General features: G+C 40.9%; 1 protein-coding gene across 5 annotated transcripts in view; it reads left to right on the top strand.

Annotated features, from left to right (window-relative positions):
• Positions 1–26,475, top strand: part of phactr2 (phosphatase and actin regulator 2) — a 42,259-nt gene that overhangs the window by 3,257 nt on the left and 12,527 nt on the right. Inside the window, exons 1-5 of one of the 5 annotated variants that reach the window (XM_071480217.1) lie at positions 4,654–4,733; positions 21,953–22,138; positions 23,610–23,684; positions 24,378–24,518; positions 25,895–26,140. In XM_071480217.1, coding sequence (XP_071336318.1) covers positions 4,721–4,733; positions 21,953–22,138; positions 23,610–23,684; positions 24,378–24,518; positions 25,895–26,140 — 661 coding nt within the window. In that variant the 5' untranslated portion in view covers positions 4,654–4,720. Of the gene's footprint in view, positions 1–4,653; positions 4,734–13,374; positions 13,608–21,952; positions 22,139–23,609; positions 23,685–24,377; positions 24,519–25,894; positions 26,141–26,475 lie in introns of those variants that run through there. The other 4 variants (XM_071480216.1, XM_071480215.1, XM_071480219.1 and 1 more) reach the window with 4 other exon arrangements.

The raw sequence follows: 26,475 nt of genomic DNA, 5'->3' as shown, positions 1-26,475 counted from the left end.
TAGATATATTAAGATAAAAGAAAACAATAAGGGACAAAAGGAGGAGAGGGAAGAGAGTCAAAGAGTGGAAAGTAAAGGAGGCAGTTTGATGGGGACAAGGGAAAATGATGAAAACAGTAAAGAGAAGAAAGGAGGCAAAAAGGGATGCAGGGACAGGATGATTAAGGAGGACGAGAAAACAGAAGCAAAGGCTGAAGAACAGAAGAGGATGTGTGGGTACTCTCCCCGAAATAACATTGATTACATATCCTTTTAAGTCTGCAATAACTACTTGTTAGATGTACTGTAATGCAGAGAACAGCCCTTCCCCCTTCACTGCCCACACACAGTCTATGCTCAGACACTGTTGTAGCTGCGGTAACCGCCACTGACAAACCAAAGTGTTATGGTTAAGGTTTTCTGCAGGAATTAAGGGTCTCATCTGTAATTGAGTTGAACTGTTCACATTCAGCTGTTGCTTCAGAAGTAAAATCCCGGATTTGATCATCAAAGCTATTACAATTCATCCTCTGGGGGTCATGAATGTGTGGACTAAGTGTCACAATCCATTCAATAGTTTCAGAGACGTTGCACTCAAATGTGAACCTCATGGTGGGACGACAGGAAAAGTCAGTCTGTCCAATAGCTTTTGAGATATTTTGGTCTGGACCAAAGTGGTTGGCCTACAGGTTCGCCACCACTAGAGCCATGTGGCTAGCGTGGCTAAAAACAACCTTACAACAGGTTCATAATCATGTTTCTGTTTCATTCGTGTCTTAATTACCATTAACCACTTAATTCATTTTGGACCTCCTAAGTGACAAAACGCCCCATCAGCCACAAGTGGAGGAAGTCAGCTGACACCATTATAGAGGCAAAATGTCTGCAGTGGCCATAGGTGGTGGCAGGGGGTCAGGGTGGATGGAGGGGTCAACAAAACCCTGGACTATAACATGGGAGGCCACTGTTTGTTTCCTGCTTCTGACAGTTAACGCTGGTCTCTCGCAGTCATGGTTTTAACCCGTGACTGCTGTCGTTCTCTGACATTAACCATGACATTATTTCTGTAACCATGACAATGATGTTGTGCTAACCTTAACCAAACCTTAACCACCATGTTGTCAGACCATAAAACAGCACTGACTGATGTCACGACTGATGCTGTCAGAATGGAAAATGCTTCTTTGTGTTGTGCTGAAGGGCAGTTAACAAACATATTTCATTGTTTAATTTGGTGGAGATGTTAACCTGCTGTCCATGATTATACTGGTAGCGGATACCGGATTATACCAGTAGGCAAACTGGTGATGCTAATCCAATAATCAAGGTGGTTGCATGATGACGCACAGCCGTGTTGTCCCTGGTCTTTAAAACACAAAACATTTTTGTTCCCTTTTGTTCTCTTCAATGCTCCTGAAGGCATGTCTGCTTTGATGCTTTTGAAAACTGACTTCTCGTTCTATCTCTTGGGTTCGCACGCTCAGCGTTGAGTGTGATCGCCAGTTTCTGGGTGGATTGTATGCGTTGTTCTCACATTTAATGGTGGGAAAAGAGCGTTAGACTCCATGTCTTTTTAACTACCAGTTGACCTTGTGAGGGTTGTTTTACAATAGTTATGGGGCCCAAACAGCTTTGTGTGGAACCAAAATGCTGGACCCTGTAAGTTTGAGGGTCAAGATTTGGTTTTAGGGTTAGTGTTTCAGTTAGGGTTAGTCCTTCAGCTGTGATGGTTAAGGTTAAGATAAGGGGCTAGGAACCACTTCAATCACAGGCCCCAATGACTATAGTAAAACAAGGATGTGTGTGAGTGTGTGTGTGTGTGTGTGAGTGTGTGTGTATGTGAGGTGAATTGATGAGCCAGTTGTTTTTCGTCTCACTTGTTTTGAGCCGTTTCATTGGTCTGCATCACCAGTCAAAGTCTATCAGTAACTCTGTGTGGTTACTTACTTAGCCTTTAACTCTATTAACTCAGCAGATGAACAGGATGTTAACATTACGCTGCCAAGCCTCTAATCATGCTGTGTACATACAGTCAGTGTATGTGTGCGTGCGTTACAGAAATTTTAATAAACACCCTGGTTCGTGTGGTTAATTAAAACCGCCAGTGGAGCAGAGAGACGATAGTGAGAGAAACAACAAATGTGAGATTTTTAAGCTTTAGGATTTTGACACGGGAAAGAGGAGAAGATGTGAAGGAAGGAGGGAGGAAAAGAGGAGGAATAGAACAGAAAAACTAGATACGCATATAGAACAATCAAATAGATTGAAGAGAGGAAAGGAGCACTAAACTGCATGGCTTATAGTGGCTGCTCTTATGTAGTCAATAACATAATGGTTGTGTGGACAATATGTCTGTTCTCAGTCCAGTCTAGTTATGTTTACATTGGTCTACACACACACACACACACACACACACACACACACACACGCACACACACATACACACACACATACACAGACACAGAGATTCATGTCTCTCATTTTCAGTCCACCAGCGTATTTATAAGGTCCTGCTCCACTTACTCTTTTCAAAAGTGGATCTTTAGTATTAAAAGAGATAAGTGTTATAAAGAACAGGAAATTACAAATCAGCTGAAGTGCACACACAGAGAGACACACGTACACAAATCTAGCAGTGTGTGTGTATTTGAAAGGGACATGCCATATCAATTATTGCTGCTATCGACCCACAGTGAGCTGTGATATCCAGCATCAGACCTTCGCTGGCATACAGATGACATGTTTACTGTATTGAGTGGCTCTTCACAACACTTGATGTGTGTGTGTGTGTGTGTGTGTGTGACAGAAAAAAAAACTGAAAATGATCATCTGTCTGCCTCTTTGTCCTTCTTGCAATTGATGTCTGTATCTGTGATTCCTCTTTATCTCTACATCTGTGTGCATCTATTTCAGAGTGTTGTGATTATGATCTACATTGTTTTTATCATGGTGGAGTCACTGTGGCGCCATGGTCTTCAGGTGTGTTCGCCATTTGGCAGTTTGCATTAAAAGCCCTTGAAAATCTTTTTATCTATCTATTATTTCTCTATGATATTCAATATTGTGTTAATAAACAACAATAATGGTTAGAAAACACTTTAAATGTTATTTATTTTTGTTATTATTGTTATATAATTAACTCTCAAAACCCCAACTTAATGTGCTTTGTCAAGACAGTGTAGGTGTGGTTTGATCGGATCTGATTGACAGTGATTAAATAGCCCTCATCAGAGTCCTGATAGATGCACGCATGTACATAACATTCACTTTTTCCAGCTGAGCCCAGCCCACCTTAAACCAAACAGAGGAGCCTGGAGAAAAATAGAAATGCAGACATGATAAAACCTCTTCTGACTTTGGTAGAAAATTGTGTCTTATGTTTGTTTGTGTTTCAACTCCCATCACTCATAGCAAGAAGCTGATTGCAAAAATAGATTTTAAATAGTTTTCATGACCTTTGATTTATGAAGGGAACCAACTGATGTGTTATTGTCTCGAGATTCACATTTCACTGCAAGTTTTCATTTCTGGTTTACAATTATTTGTACAATGCTCTGCAAAGAATGCAAAGGCTGAATCAGTTAGCTAGAAATGTCATTTACCACATAATCTACCAGTTGTTTCTTTTAGAAAACAAATAACAAACATTTTATTTATATCATTATACATTTAATATTTTTTGGCTTTTAATTGGGCCTGGGAAATTGTGATCAGCATTTTTATAGACTGAACAATTAAATGAAAATATAAAAAACGGATTCATGGATAATAGATATAATTGTTAGTTGAAGGCCAGTTAAAATGAAATAAGTTTAAAATGAACTTAAAGTTTATTTTGACATTGTTGATTAATTAAAAAAAAACCTGCTTTGGTCGAACATCACATGGTGCTGATTGCTGCGGCAGTGAGAAAACTATCACATTGACATAATCAGTGTGGGTGAACATGTCTCTGCCACTGGACAGACAGAACCACTTAGTCTTCTGTCTGCCACTTTAATAATGATAATGCTGCGTGTCTGCTGAAGATGAGTGGCTGCAATAAAAATAGAGATGAAGAAAAGGGCATCAAGGAAAAGTAAAGACCCTGAACATTCAGCAAACGTCCTGCTTATTTGATGCATCTCTCTTCTGTCGTCCCTCTCTTTCTCTATCCTTAGCAATGACTCCTCATCTGCATCCGGTTCTCCTATCCTTTCCTCTCTTCTTTTCCTTTCCTTTTCTCCCCTCTCTGCTCCTTATTTCCTACGTCACCGTGGGACCTCAACACAGCAGGGAGAGAGTGAAAAAAAAAAAAATGAGACTGGAGCCAGAGGAAGGAGGAAAACCCTGACAGACAGGGAGATGGAGATAAACGCAGGACAAGACACAGACTGGGAGGGAGAATGAGGAGCAGAGATGGAAACAAACATTAACTTTTAATGCTCTTTATTGGAGAAAAGGGAGGCAGGAGGGAGGGAGGTGATGGAGGGAGGGAGGAGGGGCGAGTGAGTAGCAGAAAGTGGAGAGAGACTGAGGGAGGGAGGGAGGCAGGGCCAAGCCATGAAGGAGGGAAGTAGATAGTGAGAGAGAGAGAGAGAGAGAGAAAGGGAGGGAGGGGAGAGAGAAGTGGAGAAGAAGGAAGACAGTGAGAAAGGGAGGGGTGGGAGCCAGAGGGGGGAGGGAGGGAGGCAGAGAGGCGGTGTGTCGGGAAGAGGCAAGGATCAACTCACACTGCTGATAATCTTCCGTGGGTCAAATCATGGAGCATGATGGTGAGTTGCCTCCTTATATAATATGCTTCTCTTTCCTGTGTTGCTCAGTCTCTCATTGACTTTCTGTTCTTGTGTTCATGTAACAAAAGGCGTGATAGTCACGTAGAGAGAGGCGCTTTCCACCACTTCTTCTCCTCTCAATCTGTTCTTATATGTAGCTTTGGATGTCACCTGTTAGCCAGTGACTCACATGTAAAGTGTACACACAGGCTGTAAACGCTCAGCCTGTATCAGCTGAGTTACAACCCAGCCTGCCTCCAGTGTCACTGTGTTCAGTTTGAAGAGAGCTTTGTAAAGACCACTCGGTTAAACAAATTGACAAGGAGGTCGCACTGAATTTAAATGTGCATATGACTCAGTTCTGGTGTCTTTGACTGTTTTGCAACATGAGCGTCTGACCATTGTTGTCAGAGAGCATTTGGCTGGGTGGCTGTCGCTGTCTCTGTCGCTGGAGCGGGTTTTTCTAGCAGTCCTGGTTTCATGATCCAAAATAAATATGTCAATGACAACAACACACAGTCATGCATTATGTACAGGAGCGCTACTTTACAGACACTAGCAACACGGTGTGCAATATTAATAAGATGCTAATGTTGCAAGTGGAACACTTAATAACATTAAGGTTGGCCGTATCATTCACTTAACCAGGCTTCTGGTGCGCAGTGAGGGCCAGCTTTGATGATGACACTTTAATTAAAAGATTTTTTGGCAATGCCTATGAATCAATGATGATTGTGTACTTAACTTTAAAAGCAATTATTGGTTTTGTAAATCAGCCCACGGTTGCATTGTAACTTTAGATGGTATTGTAATTGCAATAACTTTATTTTCGATATTTGTGTAGCGGAAAGAAAACGTATTCAGACCAGTAATTCCAGGTGGACTTGGCTGGTAGCCATCCCGGGTGTATTGGACTGAATGACAATGATATATTGTTGCATTGGTTGGTGTCACACTCAGCCAGAGGAGGCAGGCAGGCTATATCGGGCCCATGTTATCTAATATAGTTTAATTACTGTTTGCAGAGGTTGTCATATCATATCATGGTGTTTAATGGACAAAAAGCCTGTGTTGCCTCTGTTGCTGTGCCTGAATAAAGAAAAGCAGAAATTCAGGGCAGAGATGATGTTTAGACTCCTGTTGTTTGTTTTTCTCCATTGCGGTCTGAGGTAAGATTTACACCAACAGATCCACTTTAATCTGTGCTGTAATGTGTGTGTTTATCTGTATTGACAGAGATGCAGGCTGGGCACTGAATAGGTACACAGCAAATTTCTGCTGTTGTGAATTTGTGAAAAAGCATTTTGCAATGCAAAGCAGTATGTGTGAGTGTGCACACATGGATATGCATATTACGTGATGCGTGTGTGTACAGTGAGCATGGATGATTGGTCACAATGCCTTTCCGTGTATTGTCTCTGCTTGTGTGTCATATTTTGTGTCAGTGTGTGTTGACAAGACTTGCGCTTGGAGACATTGAACAAACGTTTCACGAGCGCAGTTCAGTGTATAGACGCTCTTCCATTTTGTTCTCACATCCACCTCTGCACGGAGGGCGGGTGAAGTTACCTCCTTAGAGGGAAAAGGTCATTCCTAAGTTCAGTTATGTTGAAGTGACAAAGACTAAGTCAGTTTGTAGTTTGCTACTGTCCTTGTTAGATAAGTCTGCTTATCTCTCTCTCACACACTCATTTAATTTGATGGCAGACTTGCTTTACAACATCCTTCCAGCTTGGCAGTGGATCTACTCGTGCAGACGGATGTACAGGTACATCCAACCATCCAACTCACTTCTTCTTTAAAAGCGAAATATCCTTATGTTGATGAAATGATTCACTGAATGGCTTAATTGCCAGAAGCAATCTTTGAGAAAATATCGTGTTATTTTATTTGGATGGTAAATCTGCACTTCCGTTCTCATTATTATGACCACTTTCAAAGCAGACCTCGGTGTCTCAGTGAAATGTAGCTGGACGTCAGCCAAAGCAACCATCATCAACCAGTGGCAGTGTAGTATAAAACAAACCATGTTGAGTCTCTATAGCAGTAATAATGTCCTGACTAACAGCCATACAACACAACTGAGCAAACATGACTATCATGCTTTGGACAGCTGTTTTTCCAATTGACAGCAGCTCTCTATTGAATCTGCACAGATATGGCCTTATATAGTTAGAATATGAGTGTAGGATGTGTAGGAATAAATGCCGGCTGCTGTTTGTTTACTGTCCCTATTCACTGTCCTTTTGTGGCCTCGTATCACACACTTCCGAAGCACAGTCATGGCTTTTTTCTTTATGTCTGTAATTTTTAGGCCACTGTGGCCTTTATTCTGCAGTTATTATTAAGGAGAATATCAGTCTCTCCTCCAGCTCTTTCTGTCCCTCTCTCTCCTCTTGTCTGTCTCTCTTGAGCTCGTTTTCTCTCAAGCTCTCAGGCTGCTTGTCTGGCAGGATGTCAACTATTGATTTATACAGGCAACATTTTAGCAATGATGGCGGCTTATGGGTTGCGCCAAACAGAATACAACAAACAGGAGATCAGGTTTCAGACGAGTTGACTGGTAGATGGGAAGAGGAAGAGAAATGACAGTAACCTCTACTGTATCAATACAACAAAAGACTGTTCAGTTAATATTATGAGGTAAATTTCCCTTTAATAAGAATGTATTAGGTTGTGAGAGTAGAGTGAAGGGACAAACTCATGTTTGTATAGGAGGAATGATTGAAAATTGGTTACATTCAACTGTATACAGGCTTCCTGTCACTGTGTGGAGCTGTTTCATGTACAGCACATAAATTGCTGAATATTAAGTTACGATTTTAGGTTCTTATCAGCAGCCAAACCCACAAGCATTGCAATTTATTCTCAAAGCAATTTCATACCCACACAGGTGAGCGATAAATGTCAGTCAGTGATTTATTTTTGGTGGCTACACTGCAGACCTATAGAGAGCAGAGGTTTGGGATGGAATTAAAACCCCAGAAATCGTGCCAACAAAAGCCTTCATCTATAACATGAAATATTCATGAAGTCAAAGTTTAAGTCTTTAGGTAGGAAGTGCCACTCAAAAACTCAATTAATCTGCTTTGTCTGCTTTGCTTTATTGACAGGGACCAAACTGTCAAAATTCAACTGAGTGCAATAGAAACTTTCCTCAAATTGACAGGCCACATGAGATAAACTTAAATTGCATATTTTCATCACAGTCATCGTGGCTGTTTGCCTTTGTTTCGCTCTTTTAATATCATCATATTCTTGCCTTCTTCTGGTGGTTTGGATGGAAATGTGCATTAATTCGCATTTCCTTTTGCTGATTTTCTGGAAATTTGGGTAAAATTTGCATTCAATTTGGATGGAAACTTGACTATGGTAACAAGCCGATGGAGAAAGAGTTTTCAGGAGCTTTGATATTCACAACCCTACAGAGAAATCTGCTGATGACCATTAACCCGCACACATTCACTGACAGCATGGTCGGCACATTTTACAGGTCAGTAACAATCCCAACAATAACATGCAATGTACAGCAAATTTTGCCCATCATATGTATTTGATAGGCAATGATCTGAAGCTCTACAGCGCTATGATTGTGTAGCGAGACCATTTAAGTGCAGTTGGTCTCAGCTGAGCTCGGTTTGCTTGTGTAACACAGCCTGTTCCTTGCTGAGTCACACTTGACTGTTATGACAGCTTGTGGTCTGAATCCTGATCCTGATGCAGGGATGTCCGGACCCTGATTCTTGAAATGGTTCGCTGCTCCATAATGTGCATTAAAAGCCACAGGTGTCACATTTCACACTTAAACCAGTTTGGATTCATGCATGTGAGGGGGATGTGCAGATGTAAAATGGGCAGCTTCTGAGGAAAGTGCTCCTTTCTCTTCACGGATGCACAAAAATCATTTTAGCACATTGGCCCAAATGACACACATGCACATAGATTCCCTGTACTTTGGCTATGGCAATATTATGAGACTGTACCCTGACAGGAGGTGAGTTTAATAAATAAATCAAGGGGAGGGGAGAAAGGCTCTGAAAAGTAGCACTTAAACAATTATTACCCCCTTGTTCCGCTGAGGCTACTACTTAATATTTGATGACTCCTTTCCTTTCTTCTGGCCCTTCCTATCCTCCTCCTCTCTTTTCTTCCCTTTTGTTTTTCCGGTCAAGGAAAAGGTCAGGCACCCTCAGGTGACCACAGTTATTTAGTGTCAGGACAAACAGGACGCGGCTCCTGAAGTGTCACCTTCACATATACAAAATCCCGCACTCAATGGGATGTCCTCTTGACTTTGAGGATATTCCCAAAGATCTCCATTTTGGATTCTGTATTCTTGCACAGATTTCCAGAAAAGGACCAGATTGATCCAAGCTAAATCCAGCTGGAGCTTTTCCCTGCATTTGTTTGATCAGGAATTGACAGAGGGGAATAAAGCAGCAGGTAAAAGGGTCAATAGTGAGTTTGTGACCAGAAGTTAAACATATTATCTTCATCAGTAGGTTTTCTATTTGTCTTATTTTAATGTTTGTCTGCGTCTTTCACATGTACACACATTCACTTTTGGTCACACCTCGCAGTGAGTACATTAAATACAAGTAACACTGAGTGCATGGAAAATAACATTGTATCAAGTAGTGGGATTCTTGTTGGAAAATCATGTTCTACATTAATTAAAGACACAAACTGAAGAAAACCTGGACATTATTGAAATTAACGTTATATAGGACAAAGTGATGAACTCAAGGAAAGAGATGACACTAGAATTCTGTTATTTGAATGTTCCATCATAACACAGATGAAGATCAGTTTACTCATCATGGGGAGTATCTACTACTGACCCTGTGAAAACAGTTGTATAATGTCTTTGTTATTCACTCAAATTACTCTGATGATGTCATTGGGATTATTTGTGCGTGGGCTTGGAGTAGAGTAAAGGTTGGGCTCAAATTATATTCAGTCTAACTGGGTCAGGTAGGGTTGTGTTGCATGGCCGTGGGTCGAGGGTCTGTGTTTCAGTCTGTGTAATGCTGGAGTGGATCGTTGAGGACCTGGTACTTCATAATTATTACAGGAGAAATTTGTGGGGGTTTTTTTTAGGTAGTTGTAGTGTGAACCGTAAAGTGCAGGGGAAAATTACATAATAAGATACATAAAAGATCAAATAAAATATCTAACCCACCACACAAGCTGACATACTGTAAAACTATTTAAGCATAGTTACATATAGCATAAAAGTGGTTAGTGATTTAAACATCACCATCACTACCCATCAATACTATGTGGAAGACTGATCTTTGGGTTTTTGAGTGATATTATGTGTAAATGGACTGAGCCGCAAAAGTAGTGGATTAGTAAACCTGTTTAATTCAGGTCTCTTTCTGTACAGTATTATCCTCCAACATTTTCAACATGATTTGCTGATACATCAAGTTAATGACATTACCTCTTTGTCAATGCTAACGCTGTCTTTCCTCTGTTGACTTCACTTCCATCCGTCTGTCCTGTCTTCATCCTTCCACCTCTCCGCAGACTTCCTTCCTGTCTCAGTTTATCCAGCTCCAGCTTGTCCAGCAGACTGGAGTAATCTTGGCAGCTCCCAGGTGTGAATGTGGCTCTTAAACTGCTTAATGACTTATACTCAAGATATTTAGGTTGAATCATGACACTGAAGAGAAAAGAGAAAATGCAAAAAAAAATAAAAATGCAGCCAATCATATGACACTGTTGACTGATTGTTGGTGACTCAAGTGACTGCATTAAGAGGTGGCTCTGTTCTGCTTAGTTTTGATTGCCACATTATTCCTGTGTGAATGTACCAAACTTGTTTTGTTCAGAGCTCACTGCTAGCTTCATTTTTGCTATTGCAGCAACCCTTATCAAGAATGTGCTGTAACGATTACATACGTGATAAGACTGTTTGTGGCTTCTTATGCTTTAATAACTCGGGGGCATATACAGCAGTGACACGGAGAAGCAAAAACAAGGGTTTCATAATAATGAGGAGGAACTGGGTAATGACAGATCAGCAGTTGTCTTCCTTGTAACTGCAAAGAGCAGTAATTTGAGTTAAGTAGTTAACACTAGATGGCAGTCTTGGCTTTGAATGTCAAACTATGTGTGTGTGTGTGTGTGTGTGTGTGAGAGAGAGAGAGAGAGAGAGAGAGAGAGAGAGAGAGAGAGAGCTTTATCTGTCATCACTGTCAACAGAGTGTCAGTTGAGACCATGCAGACCCCAGCCTGACAGAAAACACACACAAACAGACACACACAAACACACACACACACACACACACACACATTATACTACATTACACTCTAGCTGACTCCCATATTGAGAGTCATTCTGAGGAGGGAGTGTTTGGCTTGGTTTGCCACAGTGGTCAGTGAGAAATGATGCGAGCTCATGTGTCTAATATTAAACAGATATTATTTCTGTGTCCTATTAAGAAGGCAGTTAGTGGCTACGCTGACAAATCTTGACAGATTTTGACCCCATTTGACCCACTCAAAGCTGGAGACAGGGTTCATTGTCATCTCGTTCTTTCAAAATAAATCATCTATATGGGGTAGAGCTTACACTGACACTCCTCTGCAGCCACAGACACTGTCCAGACCCTGAAATAATTTATTCATTACAGACTCAAAGCTAAATATATTGTGTCACACTGAAACCAAATCTAAGAGTTTCCTCTTGCTTACTTTCTTTCCATTTTTTTTAAGATTATTAAAGATAATTTGATGAAAATGAATACAATTTTATAGGCCAAATGGTTAATTGAGAAAATAATCTGCAGATAAATCAATAATGAAAATGATCATTAGCTGCTAATCGACTTCAGTTGTTTTAGCACTGCACCACACCATACCTCTTATTATCATTCCACCATCCTTTCTTATCTCTTCCTGTTTCAAGGGATCAACAGTCAGGTCTATTTGTGGATCTCTGTGATATCAAGACGTGAGCAGGTCTCTGCCACAGACTGTAGTCTACGGTCTGCACACAAGCATAGTTTTCCTCTTTAAAAGCTGTTAGAAATTACTTTTCGGTGATGGAAGTCTTACTCAGCCCCTTTCCTTAAGTACAAGTAATACAACAATGGAAAAATACTCTGTTACTAGTAAAAGTATTTATATTATTCATATATAATCGATTTGAGGGGTCATGAGATGATTAATAGGAGAGGAAAGAAGAAAAACAAAGTTCTGATACAAACATATGTTTTCATTATTTGGACTATTTTTATAATCCTTGTTTTTTTAATGACAAAGTGGATTATTTGACCTCATTGGATGTCAAACAGTTATTTAAATAAAACCATCTGAGAAGTTCAGAGGGAAAATCATTCACAGACATCTGAAACATGGCAGAGGGCCCTCAGATGGTCGGGAACCGCTGGTTTAATCTTAACATGTGTTCTATTTTATAAACTTATGCAACGTTATTATTTAAAATATGAATCTCTAACATAACTATTGTTATTTGTCAAATAAATGTAGTGTAATAAAAGTACATTTCCAGCTGAAATATAATGGAGCAAAAGGATGAAGTAGCATAATATTCAATTAGAGTGCAAATACATCAAAACTGTACTTAGTTACAGTACTTGAGTAAATGTACTTTGTACTTGTAGCTGTAATTTGGGTCTACATAATTTGATTAATGGCAAATTTGTTAGAACCACTGTTACACCACTTAAGTACAATATCAACCCTGACAGGTCCTCCATCTCGTAGCCACAGCCTTGTCTGGTTTTGAGAGCTGAATTGTTTTATTTCACATTGAGCTTTTTTTCAGATTACTTCCATTTTTTTCTGTTTCACATTACACATTTCACATTAAAACCGAGAAAAACTCATGCAAGGACATATTATTCTATCATTAGCTGCAATCAACAATTATTTTCATTATTGTACCGACAATACAGTATCTTAAATTAACAGTAACTTCAATTATTTAGTGTATAAAATGTCCAAAAACTGTTAAAAATGGCCGCCTTATTTCCTGAATGAACATAATCAGTTAATTAATTTTGTTGACCAACAGTCAAAAAGCCAAACGCCGAGTTTACTGTCATATAAAATGGACAAAACTAGCAAATATTCACATTTGAGAAGTTAGAACCAGATAATTTTTTGCCATTTCTGCTTAAAAAATGAATCAATTTCCTGACTTATCGATAATAAATTAATCATTTCACCTCTAGAGTATGGGTGGTTCCTCGGTGCCTGGGTAAATAATGACGCTGCTGTGTTTAGTGGTGGCCAACAGGGGTCCAACAACAAATGTACTCGCCCCCTGGCCTGTCAGGAGGTTAATGCAGCCGTGTTCATAGTGGCTTTTTTTCTTCTGTTAATTTAAGATATCTATCTAACCCTGCACCATTCATCAGGGCTGTTTTTCCTCTCACTGAGTGTTTTCACTCACTTTTAAACTCTCTCCTAGCCCTTGCCGCCCACTATGCCATTATCTCGGCCGGTGTAAACGGGTGGCTGAGGGCGTCGGACCCCTTCACCCTTTGACCCCAGCAGCGCCTCTAATCTGCATAGAGGAATGAGAGGCATTCTTCAGCTGCTCACAGGAGGTGGTGGTGGAGGAGGAGGAGGAGGAGGAGAGGGGAGGTGGGAGGGGACGTTACGACGTAGTAGCGACCCAGTCAGTCAGTCAGTGTACCAAGTTTCCAGCGACTCAGCCATCACGGTGTGAAACTTTTCTGCGGTTGTTGAAATGAACGCACTCGGCGGCCGCGGACGGGATTTATGCGGCGTTAGAAGGCCGTGATCGTGGGTTCGGGAGCCCGGTCCGGCCCGGTGCTCCGGAGAAGCTGAATATGGGTCAGACCGCTGTGTCTGCCGTGTCCCAGACTGCGAGCGGTGAGTGTGTGTGTGTGTTTTTTAATATGTGTGTGTGTGTGTGTGTGTATACGTGCAGTGTCCCTCCCTATTGACTCTCTCACACACACATTCCGCTATCTTTATTCAGGAAGTCTGCTCATTTTGAGTTTCTTTCTTAAACCCGGATAAATAAAAAAAATAAAAATAAAAAAAAAACAACTTCTACACAGCTGAACTCAGACAAAGCGCTTCACGGTCTCCTGTTAATAGGAAGTTAGTTCACTACATGTGTGTTAAATTAATTCTTGCATCATTACAGGAGCCAGCTCCTAAAGCGGGCGACAGGGTGAGAGGATGTGTTGTATAACCACAGAGTTGTTTATAAAGCTGCATTGTTGCCGCTGGGTAATGAAGTTCACTGTTTGGTGTGAGTTTATGTACTTAGCAGCCAGTCTGACATGGGTCCAGATGAACTGAGGGAGAGCGGGTTTGAGTTTTTCACCCATCAGTTTCCCTCAGAGGAGACCAGAGATTGACCAGTGGAACATCTGGAGCCCGTCCAGCCCAGTGCCATCTAAGTGGATTTGCATTTAATTCGCGATTAGGAACCTGTTAACGCAAGAAAACGTCATGTCATTAGTCAACAAGTGGGCCTACTCATCTTAGTCAAGGCTTCACCGGAAATGTCATCACTTAGAGTCGATGTTTGACAGAGGCAGAGCTTAGTAAATTGATTTTGACCTAGTAAAAGAGGATATGGAGTTCTCACTACCTCTACCTACCTACAACTAATAATTCTTTTGATTATAATCTGCTGATTATTTTCTGTTTGGTCTGTTCTGTTAGACCAAGATGCTGCAATCAGTTTATCTGAAGCAGCACTTCAAGAAGGAATCAGTTTGCAATGACGTAAAGCAGAGAAAAGCAGCAAATGCTCCTCACTGAAGAGCAGGAATCAGAGATTTGTTTTGGCATTTTTGCTTGGAAAATGGCTTCAAGGATGAATAGATTATCGAAATAACTTCCAATTATTTTTAATTATCTAATTTTAGCATGTTCTTGACCTCAGTGTCTGGGACTGAGGACGACGCAGGTCTGAGTCTCGCTGTTGAATCAAGGGCTGTTTCGCACCCACAGTACAAAGGGATTTACCACCTGCTGCAATCAAAAACCAGCAATTCAACACGCAGCACATGACTATGAAGCATTGTTTCAACTGTTTTAGTTTTGAGATGAGTAAAAAAAAAAAAAAGGAAAAACCAGCTCAGTGTCTGAATGAGGCATTCAAACCCCCAGAACATTTTAAAATAGTTTAGTTTCAGATGGTCTCGAGGACTTTACTGGAAGGATGAACATAATTTCTCTAAAACCTCTGACCTCATTCGGTGTGTTGATGATGGCGGTGGAGAGTGTTGAGCAACATGTTTGCACCGAGATCTCTCAAATGTGTTGAGGTAGACTGATACCTGGTGACTATGGAGGCCATGGCATATGATTCACATCATTGTCATACCCATCAAACTATTGAGTGATCTCATGTGCCGTGTTTCATTTTCAGCAGAATTGCACAAAAAGTGCTGAAGTGATTTGCACTGAACTTGGTGGAGGGATCAGGGAAGAACCCAGTACATTTTTTGGCAGATCGGATGATTTACAATGAATTTGAATTTTCTTTTGTCTGCAGTCTGGTGGATGTTGTTTGACATTGGCTTTGACGGAGATCTGTGCTCTCTGAGTGCCCTTCTACTTTATTTTTGCTTTCATTTGCCAGATTTGTGATAATTGACAACATCACTGACAGCCATCGTAAAAGTTTGTGAAGGTGTCAAAAACAGCACAAGTTGTGTACATTGATTTAAACTGTCCGGAGGGCCACAACCAATGATTATTTTTTACCCGCATATTATTTTCTTTCTTTGATTGATTCATCGATTAATCACTTTGTCTACATACTGTCAGAAAATGGTGAGCCCACAGTGAGGTCGTCACAGAGTCAGTGTACCACAGTAGCTTTGTCATATACCACAAAGAAAAGCTTCAATTCCTCACATACCAAAAAAGCAGGAACCGGCAAAAGTTTGACATTTCTGCTTGATTAAGATAATTGTTCAATTATAAAAACTGACCCAGATTGAAATTCTCTGAAAATTAACTAATCAATTAATTCGTTGCAGCTCTTATTAAACATCTTAAACTCACTCAGTTGTTTGGACAACAGTTACTTAAAGTCTCAGACTTAAATTGGTAGCATGTAAACTAATAAATGTACAGATGTATCATGAGCTTCTTCACGAACTGATGGGGAACTTTACTTCTTCAGAGAACTCCACCAATGCTGGAGCTGGAGCTATGATAGTAAATTGAATAGATTTGGATGCTGGACTGTTGGTTGGTGAAATCTGAAGACGTCACTGTGGCCTCCCGGACATTATGATGGACACTTTTCACCGATATTTATAGAACAAACCATTAATAGAGAAGATAAGTGGCGTATAAATCAAGGTTTGTTCCTATGTGAAGCTACACAGAGTGACGTAAACTACAATGTATAACCTTCAGGGGATCATTGTGGGAGCTACATGATATACCTCCATGCTTAAAAATCATTTTGTCATGCTATGCACAGTCGTTGGTCTGTCTGTGAGAGATAACTGTAAACATTTCTCTTGCGTTCACATTTTTTATGGGAAGACTTTAGGGCTGTGAGGCACAGGAAGGGATGATGGACGCCGGATGAAAACAAAACTGGACCTTTTTTTTTTTATGATGCTGTCAGCATTTCGAGTAAAACCCAGACTGTTTAGTAGAGCACTTAGACCAACATGCTTAGGAACCTGAGGCCACAATAATGATGCATATAGTCTGCATGGCTGCATAATGGATAACATGATGATAAAGTGATGTGTGTTAAATGCTGAATCTACAGTACTAAGAGCAGGAGGGGGAAGCGATTCGGTCCAGGTCTTACTGAGAGATCTTAACATAAAATATATATCCCGTGTGCCTTGATGAGTTATTAGCGTACATTAAAATACAGTAAAGCTGGAGTCTCCTGTTTAATTTCTTTTAGGTCTGTTACTCTTGACTTAATCCTAGCTGCGAGGTCCAGTGAGTATCATGAGTTAGGCTGTACTGTGCTTCTCTGTCCTACATTGGAGAAAGATTTGGAAGAAATGACCCAAGTGTTAAAACTGGAGCTAATGCCTGGTGTGGCCCCTCCCTCCACTCTCGTCCAACACCTCCTGTTGCCCTCTTTTCTTCTTCTTTCCTTCCCCCTTTTTCTGCCCTCCTCTTTCCCATGTTTTCATTTTCCCCCCGCCTGAGTTTCCACCTCTCCTCCTGTTTCTCCTCTCCTCTCTTTTGTCTCCCTTTGCCTCTCTCTCACCCGCTCCATCCCTCTTCCTCTCTTCGTTACGTCTGGTTCTTCCCTCCCCGGTGACTTGCAGCGAAGGAAGGAAGCCTCTCCCTTCCACACACACCCCCCCCCCCCCCCCCCCCTCCTCAACACATGTTCCTGCTATAACGTCTGAAAAAAACATGCTGACTTTGTCACAGGACATTGCCACTTTAACCCTGTGATGTTGTGCCAGATAATATAGGCCGGGCCATACCACTGAAAACATGTAGAAAGTAACTGCCAGGCTGGAGCAGTTCAACGTGCAGCAAGTTTAGTACAACTCATCGGCCCGATCCTGTGTGTTATCAATTCATTCAGATGTCTGTTGTGTCTCAAGTTGTGTTTCTGATTATTCCACCCACTTCCACAGCTGCTTTATATCCAAATCCCCAAATCCCGACTCGCTCTTCTTGCATGACATTGCGAGTCATCTGTTGCAAAATGAAATGCCTCGCTCTGAAATCCAGTGTGGAATCATGGAGTGGAGTCAGCAGTTATAATGTGTAACAACATCTGAGGTGGATTTCAGCCACATTGGTGTAATTAAAAAAGCTGTAGTCAATATTATTTTGGTAAAAATCCATTGCTTTTCTTGGACGGCTCTGTCTTGCTTGACTGTTGTAAAAAAAAAAAAAAAAAAAAAAAAAAACTGCAAACGTTTGCAAATGTTGTTGACTCAGGTTTTCTTTAACTCAATACTTACCATTGTTTTAATCGACAGATTAATAGATTAATAATTGTCCTTCTTTCATCTCTTCATGCACCACCAGTCGATGAGGGATTAGTTTGTGTTTCTTAAGCTTTGAGGTGAAGTTATATTGTATTCTGTAGCTGTTTACTCAACTTCCTTTGTTGCTGACAGTGTTCTGTATGTCAGAGGGGTGAGATGTGGTGGGTGGATGACCATTGAGGCTCCCTTGGTGCTCACCTTCACCCTATATAACATACAAATGGAGTGAAGTAAAATAGGCCTATACCAAGTTATTTAAACTAAATCAGCTATCAGCTATTAGCTATCAGATTTGTTGTAGAGTGGATTCAACTCATTGAAGTTATTCATATAAACAACTGATTCAATTAGTTTTGCCACTTGGTTCATGTATTTCCTTCTTTTTCCTCAGAAGTAAAATTAACACACATATTGGGATTCTAATGTTCATTGCTTATTTCCTCTATTTTGACATGTTACATAAAAATGTTGCAATCTTTCTTTAATGTAGTGAGAAGTTATTTAAATTTACATTAGAATAACGGAAAGGAACAAATCTTGCAGCACCCTTGGCCCATCCTTCAGGCCAGCGGTTCCATCTATAAGAAACACAATGACAGAATGTCTGAGGGGTTTCAAAAACTGTCTTTAATAAAACATCTAAAAGCAAAAATCTTATCAGATGGTGGTCTGAGGTCGAAGTTGTGTCAGTTCCATGGTCCTTGATGTGAAAAAGTCTGAGAATCACTGCTTTTGGCGTGGGAACCAGTGGCCTAGAGGACGGGAGTACTGGATTTGCTGTGGAAAAATAAAATGAAACTAACTTCTGTCTTGATGTCGTAACACTGTAGAACGGGAATGGGATCAATTAACAGTGTAATAAAGCAGCTGTACATGTAATTTACGCGCTCACTAAAGTTGATTTAGAGTGAAGTTGTTCATGTGTGAGATTTTTAAAACGGAACACATTGTCTGGTGAACTGCATGTGTGTGACAAGCTTGCTAAAATATCCATTTCCTGTATTGCTACGTGACACACGAGTCTTCCCTTTTTCTTAAAGTACCTATCTACTGTAGGTGCTTTCAGAAGGAGAAGTGTGTTTAGAGAACCATGCTCTCTAAAGTTAACAATAATCCTTCTCTAGCTCCTCTTTCGCTTTCTTTTCTATTCTCTCTTCACTTCTGTGCACGGAATAAGTTGGATCATTGTCCCTATTTGGTTCCCACTAGCGGTTTTAATAGTTGGACTAATGGTGATGATAATCGCTGTTACTGATTTTCCCATCATTAGCAGCACAAAGCAGCTGCTAAAATGCACCCATTGTTGTGATTTGATATCAAGACAGGAACAGGAAATGAGTGTGTGTGTGTGGATGTATATGTGAGTGTGTGAGAGAGAGAGAGAACTAAATGGGTCTCTGGGGAGAGCATGCACTGGGCTCTGCACTGCACTCTTCCTTGTCTTCTCTCTTGTTTTTGTGTGCTCTTAATTGGCTCGTTGTGTATGCACATGGGTCATAAGCTGAGCAGAATCTGGTAGGGAGCAATAACACCTGCACAGTTTTTACGTCTTGCTGTGTTTCACAGTGTGTAACTGCCTTCATTATTGGAACCCCACTTTATAGTTTAGGCTGCTGAGGCATCTGTTTCTTGACACGATTATCCTACTTTATCCAATTTAACTTTTCTGCAGGCCAGCAAATGGTTTAAAGCTGTTTGTCTATAACATTCAAAATTCATGACTAAATAAGCAGCAGTCATCAGATTTTGAGTCGGTCCTGATTGGTGCACGGATCTGTGACATCACCTTTTTCTAACTCAGCCAAACTTCAACGATAATAATAATATTGACCAAAACTGGTTGAACTTAGGCAGAAACATTGCTATCACTCATAGGAAGAAGCTGATTAAGAAACCCTTAACCTTATCTTTATAGCTGATATAACACAGTTTGCTCCATCGTCACCAGTAAGCAGCAGTCAGACACTCTACACTCATCAGTTTCATTTCCATCAGTCAGGCGTATTGAGCACCAGATGGCTATTGACATCTAGTATTGGCATCAACAGTCTGTCAGCACTGATGAGAGCCAACCAATCCACCGGGCGCCGACTGTTTTCAATTGAGCTGAAGGTTAGAATATTGATTTGCTCCACCAGAGAAAATGTTACAGATGAGTTTAAAATTTTGTTTCTCATTTCCTGGCATTCGGGATTCATGTGGAAATGTTTATCTCCCTCATAATTCCAGCCTTGGTCATTGTGAAATCTGGAGAGATTTTTGCTGACTGTGTTGCTACTTCCACCGACCTTTATTATGTTTCTCTCCGTGTTTATTGAGCCACAGTCAACATGTGATAGTCTGCATGTGTGCTGGCATCTCTAACATGTATATAGGTCCGGATGGGTCCATGAAGGCAGCCGTGAGCGAAATCGCTTGAATCATCTCCTTCTCAGTGACTAAAGAAATGTGTTTTGTAGAAGAGATGAACAGCAGAATGACACCAGATGCAAGATGCAACTATTTGACTATATGGAAGAATTCATTTTATTTTTCTTCATTATTTAATTAAATCTTGTGCTTGTTTTGCCTGCCAAATGAAATCTTGAACACAGACACTTAAAAGGGGCAGGTTAGCTCAGTGTGGTTGATTTTCTGACAGATTGGTGTGTTAAAAATGTAATCAAAGGATTTGAACATGAAAAGCCTTGTGTGAATCCCACATCTGGTTTGCTGAATGCTGATATGGTGGAAAAACGTCTTACACATCAAAATAAACACAGCAGATTTCGAACATCTCCTCAGCTGGGTATTTAGCTTCAGTGAACTACACACTATGGACACCTGCAGGTACCAGTGTCAAATATTTGGTAATGAATAATTTGTGCAGGAGCTAATAGTTTGTCTGCACTGAAGAAGTGACAAAGATGGAACTAAAACTGTGTTTATCTAGCGTGAGAGTGTTTATTCACACATCTCAAAATTAAAAATGAAGTGGTGTCAAACTCAGGTTGCCCATATAGATTGTTCACGATGAAACCTGATGACGCTCACGTTTTGTTCTGCAACCCTAACCCTAATAAAAAAAAAAAAAAACATGAGTGCTGAAACATTGTCCAGTCGATCAAACATGCAACAAATGTTATAACTTAACCTTTTGAGATGCACCGTCCCTTCCATTGGCTGCTTTGGCCTTGTTAGTACAACTTTAAGTTTGTTTGGGTCTGCAGTGGATTCAGTCTTCACAAAACCTTGACAAATTACACATCGTTTGAAAGCTCCATGTCTCCTAGGTCTCTGTGCAAAGCATTTTATGATCCTCATATCAATGCAGCAGCTGTTGAGACATAAGTAAAAGCAAAAGATCACAAAAGACTTGGATTTCTACTATGTTCATTCTTTACCTTTCAAAGGAGACCATGCTTTTGGCTGTAATCAGAATAGTTGAAGAACAAAAACCATTTTATTTTGTGCACAAACATCGGGGGGGGGTCTGTTGAGTCTGTTACAGATGTTGGGGAGCACCGCTGCATGTGTGGAAAAAGTAGTATAAAGACTTCTGTGGCTCCAGAGGGAGTTGTGCAAATTCTGTTAAACTACCTCATGTGATGTCACTTGAGTCAGCGTCGATTCGGGGTGAAGAGTCCGAAAGTGAAAGAAATCTTGTGATGTGGTGTCAGACACAAGGGATCTGACTAACATCTCTGAAAAAAGCCCTATAACTTGGCATTCATTTGAGGGAATGTCTTAAGTAATTCAAGGTCACAGATTATATGATTCATGGTTTGTGCACGGAGATGATAAAGTTTAGATCCCTGCTGGGCCCCAAACACTCAGGAGGCCGGTGTGATTCAGCAGTGTAATGTGGCTGAAAAAACAAAAAAACCTTCCCTCAGTTTGAATCTCAGGAATCACACGCCACCGTTCCTTCCTCTGTAAGATTCCGGTATGGTACACACACACACACACACACACACATCCACACACTCTCTGCAGTTTTCCAGAAGGTTCACAGCACCTCTAATGTTTCAACAGGAAGAGGAGGAGTTGTGGAAGGACAGGGATCTAGCCAACACACACACACACACACACACACACACCAGCACACACACTGCAAATACTGCACAGAGACAGAGTTAGAAATCTTCCCACTTTGAGTTCTGGAGTGGGGCTGACACATGGCAACAATATGGTTTATGACAGTACCTCTCAGCCTTTCTTTAAGCTGTTGCTTACCCTGATGTTGTCTGTTTGTATTTCTGCATGTGTGTCCTCTAGTTGATGGGTTGGAGAAATCATCATCGCTGGCCAGCTGCGATGTGGTGGTGGACAGCGCCACCAATACCCAGAATGCCCCTGCATCGCGGCAGCAGCGAGGCAAGCTGTCATCGCTAGGAAAACTGTTCAAACCCTGGAAGTGGAGGAAGAAGAAGACCAGTGACAAGTTCCAGGATCTTTCCAAAGGTGAGACGTCTTGTGTGTGGGTTGTGTTTTAATGACACTGTATGAACAAGTTGATGAGAGGCTTCTCTCATCAATTGAGTGTCTGTGCAACATCATGGCTTACATTTTTGGATTTGTGCTGAGCATTACGGTGTGAACAGGAGCAGTGTTGCTCCCAGAAGAGCTTTAAAAGGAAACGGTTTGCTCTCGCTGATCCATTCCTGAAGCGCCGGCTAGGAAATAAAAAAGGAACAGAAGCAAATAGAAAAAGCAGAGGCTCTGTTTCTTCACGGTTGCCAGGTGTGTCTGAGCCTCTCTATTATGTAGCTGTATGTAAGTTTCATACCTCCACGTCCTGCTAGTTGGTTTCAGGCGACTGTTTAGGTGTGAAGCAGAAAACATATTGGAGCAAAAGAAAAGGTTTGAGAACAAGTTACTAAGTGAGAGGTCGACCTTATCCTGCAGCATTTGCTTTTAGTTATTTTTATGTAATGCCCCATTGATCATTGTGTCAAGTTCCTCTTTCAAGGAGTCAATTTTTTGGACATGAGAGGTCAGGAGCAGCTAGAGTGCATCTCTCCTGCAGAGATTCAGTGGCTGATCACTACAACACTGAGTGTTGAATGTTTCCTCCTTTCTCCTCAGTCAGGGCCATGGAATGCATTACTACCTCTGTACTTGTGCAGTACTCGTAGTCAATGTTAACAACCTCTCCCTAAGTCCACTTAATCTTTTCATGGAGTTCATATCAGTGTTTTCTCCTCTCATCTGCTGATGCAGTCTGCTCAGCCATCTCCTTGATTTTAATACCCAGTAATGGTGACTATAGATGGTGGCACAGCTGTATACCTATGCAGTTTTTAAAAAGTGGGAATCTTGATTTTTAAACTAGTTACTAGGAGTGAATACAAACATGGGCATTCATAGAATTTAACATTGCTCTGAGCATCTTTTCTGACAATCTAGCAAATGTCAGAAAATAGTTAAAGAAGTGCATAATTATCCCCCAGAGCCAAAGGCAGTGTCTCCAAATTCGTTGTTTCATTCAGCCATCTGTCCAAAAGACAAAGATTCAGTTTTTTATCATATATCATAAAAGAAAGCAGCAAATCCTCAGTTGAAATTACTTTATTAGACATGGATTGTTTTGTTTTGGTTTTTTGTTGTTGTTGGTTCACTGATCGATTATTGATTTTCAGCTCGAACTATGTAGTCAACGGTGAGCATGCTTATTAGGTAATAAGGATGTGAGGTTGCAGCACAATGACAGAATTAGCTTATTTTCTCATCTACCACTTGAAATGTGGTGCTGTTGTGTGCAGCGCAGGGTGGGGGCTAGAACGATGCTTTCGCAATAAGAGGGAGAACACAGTGTAGCTGTTGTGCAATGCTTTCGCAGATTTCTGTGTAAATTCATTACTGCAGAAGGCCAAATAAAGGAAGACCTCCCCTGTTGAATCATACATTGGCCTTGACCTCGTACATCTTTCAGTCCTAGAGAGAAAAATCTCCACCAGACAAACGAGGGAGGAGCTCATCAGAAAAGGGGTTCTCATCCCGGACCAAGGTTTGTCTGATCTTTCATTCGCATGTTTCTTCACTCATTCATTTACTTCCACTTATCCATGTGTCCAAATGCATAATCTCACACATTAAATTCAAGTTAAGTTTATGTTAATAAACTAGGTTAGGTAAATGGCACAATGCAATAAAAAGCAACACAAGCAAAAGCAAATCAATAAAAACTAGAATAGTATGAACTCAGAATTAGAAAAAAGTTCTCCTGCCTCTGGACCAGGTGTCAAGAGTTTTTATGAAATAAAAGATTGAAAAAAACAACTTTTGTGTTTAAAAAAAAAAAAAAAATATGATGCAACAAGATTATACAGTTGTCCAGCACTCAACATGACCCTGACTGGCAGGTGATAGAGGTGCAATTACAACTCTAAACATTTTAGTTACCTATAAACCCAGATGGAAATTTTTCATTTGTGAGCACTGACATCTCAACTGCTTCCATAATGATTTATTTTTAATTATTTATTTTTCATCGACTATATACATTTCTCTTTCTGTTTCAGTGTCCTTTACACCTAAACCTCGTCTTATACACTAAAGATGCCATGTACAGTGAAATGCAATTAAAATTTCTTCTGTAGCAATGGCAGTGAAAGCGGAACTCAAAATAAAAATTTGAGCTCTGCTTTAGTGAAGAGCAGAGGATTTCAGCTCCAGCATCTGTTGTCTTTTTCCCTTCTAGATGAACCAGTGAGCAGTGAAAATCTCAACGGCCATGCCACATCCAGTGTGACATCAGAGGAGGTCAAAGTTGACATTGAGACTCCAGAAACACTGCTGGAGGAACAGGCCAGCGGGCCCGTCAGCACTGAGGGCACAAAAGGTAACTTCTAGATCAGTAACTGTGTCTAACGCGAGCTCTTGTCATACTGTGCCCTGTAATAAGGGATAACTGGAGTCCTCAACATTGGGATCTCTGCACTAATTGTGGCTTTAGAGCTGGGATAGTAGTCTCTCACTTGCATGTTTTAAATTTCAGTGAGATTTAACTTTATTTTGGGCTTTATCTTATTCCATATTAACTGTCATTTTCAAAATTAGAGGTAGCTAAGTGTTACGAATAGCACATTTATCCCAGGGATAACATTTGGATTATGCAGAGTTTATACTGTGTGTAAACCACCACAGAGATGCTGAAAACTGGAATGTGTGGAATGAAGAAAATATCTACACAGAGAAGAGAAAAACCAGGAAAAAAGAGGGCAAATGAAAAATAAAATGACAAGAGAAAGGTTCTTTCTCTTCAACATAGTCCCTGAATCAGTTTGGTTAGATGAATATATTCCAATGCTTATTCATACACATGTTTTTCAGGATGTTATGGTTCTAGTTTGTACATTTATTTTAGTAAATAAAGATTTTCTCATTCACAAAAGTGAGACATTATGGTTCTTGGTAGAATAATGTTCCACGTGCACTAATGAGCATGTACCAGGAGTAATGTCCTTGATAGCGGAGCAGCTACAAGATGTTGGATTGATCAATATGGCTTCACTTTTCCCAAACATGCCATGTTACTTAGGAATGTGGGACTTTTTACAGCCCTTTGGCGATTCTATTTTTACATGCTAGAACTAAATGTTGCAGCTTTTTTTAGACATCAGTTGCTTTGAAGTCTTTTCCTCCCAGTCGTGGAATGCATTTGTATCGGCAGCAATTTTCTGCCTGACATTGAATCCTCTGTGGGATCTCTGACCGGGCCTAATGTGTTCAAATAGATATTCCCATTATATCAGCCTGCAGCAGGCGTTCACAGTCTGAACAGAGCAGTATCTCCATCTCCTAATGCCTCCCTCTCCCCCAGGAGACAGGCCACTGTTCTTCCTTCTGATGCCGCTTAAGTGTTGTGCTGTTTTCATCTCAACCCTGTTAGCATTGAACTCGGAGCCATTTGTTTGCTCATTTGTCAATAATCAGACAGGCACAGATAACAAACAATGCAAATACAGTAACAGAGCACACATACCATCATACTGGAGGTTAAGAAGGTTAATGGGTTCATTTTATCTTTTAATCCTATGGAAAAGGTGACTACAGATTAAACATCATCATTATCTCTTTTCAACTCAGTCTTTATCTTTCTCTACGTTTTCTGTCGTGTCTGCATGTCCACTGCACAGATGTGCATCTTTGCTCTCAGTCTCCATTTTAACCTCTAAATACGGTGCCTTTTCTTCCTGCTTCCTCTGCTCGGCTCAGAGAGGTGTGATACTAAACCCCTCGCCCGGGCTAACCAGGTGCGACCTCGAGACGTTCAGTCTAAAAAGCAGCAAAGTGCCACCCTCCCCGCCTCTTCCAAACCTGCAGGAGGCACTGCAGCTGCGAGCAGGCACAGAGAGGGGGCCGTGGGGACTAAAAAGACAACTAAAACCACAGGCAAGACAGGCTCGTCCACTCAGGCTAAAGCTAACCCGCGGAGCACTAACACCACTAGTCGCGGGATTGGTAAGTTCAGCCAGTGGGGTTTGCCTGTCCGTGTTCATGCCTGCCTGCCTGCATGGAAAATGTGCTTGTGTTTGAGAGGAAGGACCACCCACTATAAAACTGACTGCACCTGTAAACCGTGGCTTCACACCTGCACACTGCGTCATGTGTTTGAAGTGTCAGTCAGGTTTCTGTGAAGTGCCTGCAACATGGCTTTTCCCTGTCTCTCCCTTCCGATAGTGTCCTTTCCTCACTAGAAGGGATTTCCAGTCAAGTGAGTAACTGTAGGAGTGTTGCAGTGATGATCTCTCGCTGTCTGTTTTCCAAGAAAGCAGAAGTGAAGATTTATTTGCGTA

The sequence above is a fragment of the Trachinotus anak genome, unplaced genomic scaffold, assembly GCF_046630095.1.
Source record: "Trachinotus anak isolate AG129_WGS33_773 ecotype Australia unplaced genomic scaffold, CSIRO_AGI_Tana_v1 ptg000007l, whole genome shotgun sequence".
Classification (NCBI taxonomy): Eukaryota; Metazoa; Chordata; class Actinopteri; order Carangiformes; family Carangidae; genus Trachinotus; species Trachinotus anak.
The sequence above is the reverse complement of the archived record's forward strand: the minus strand, read 5'-3'. Positions and strand labels throughout refer to the sequence as shown.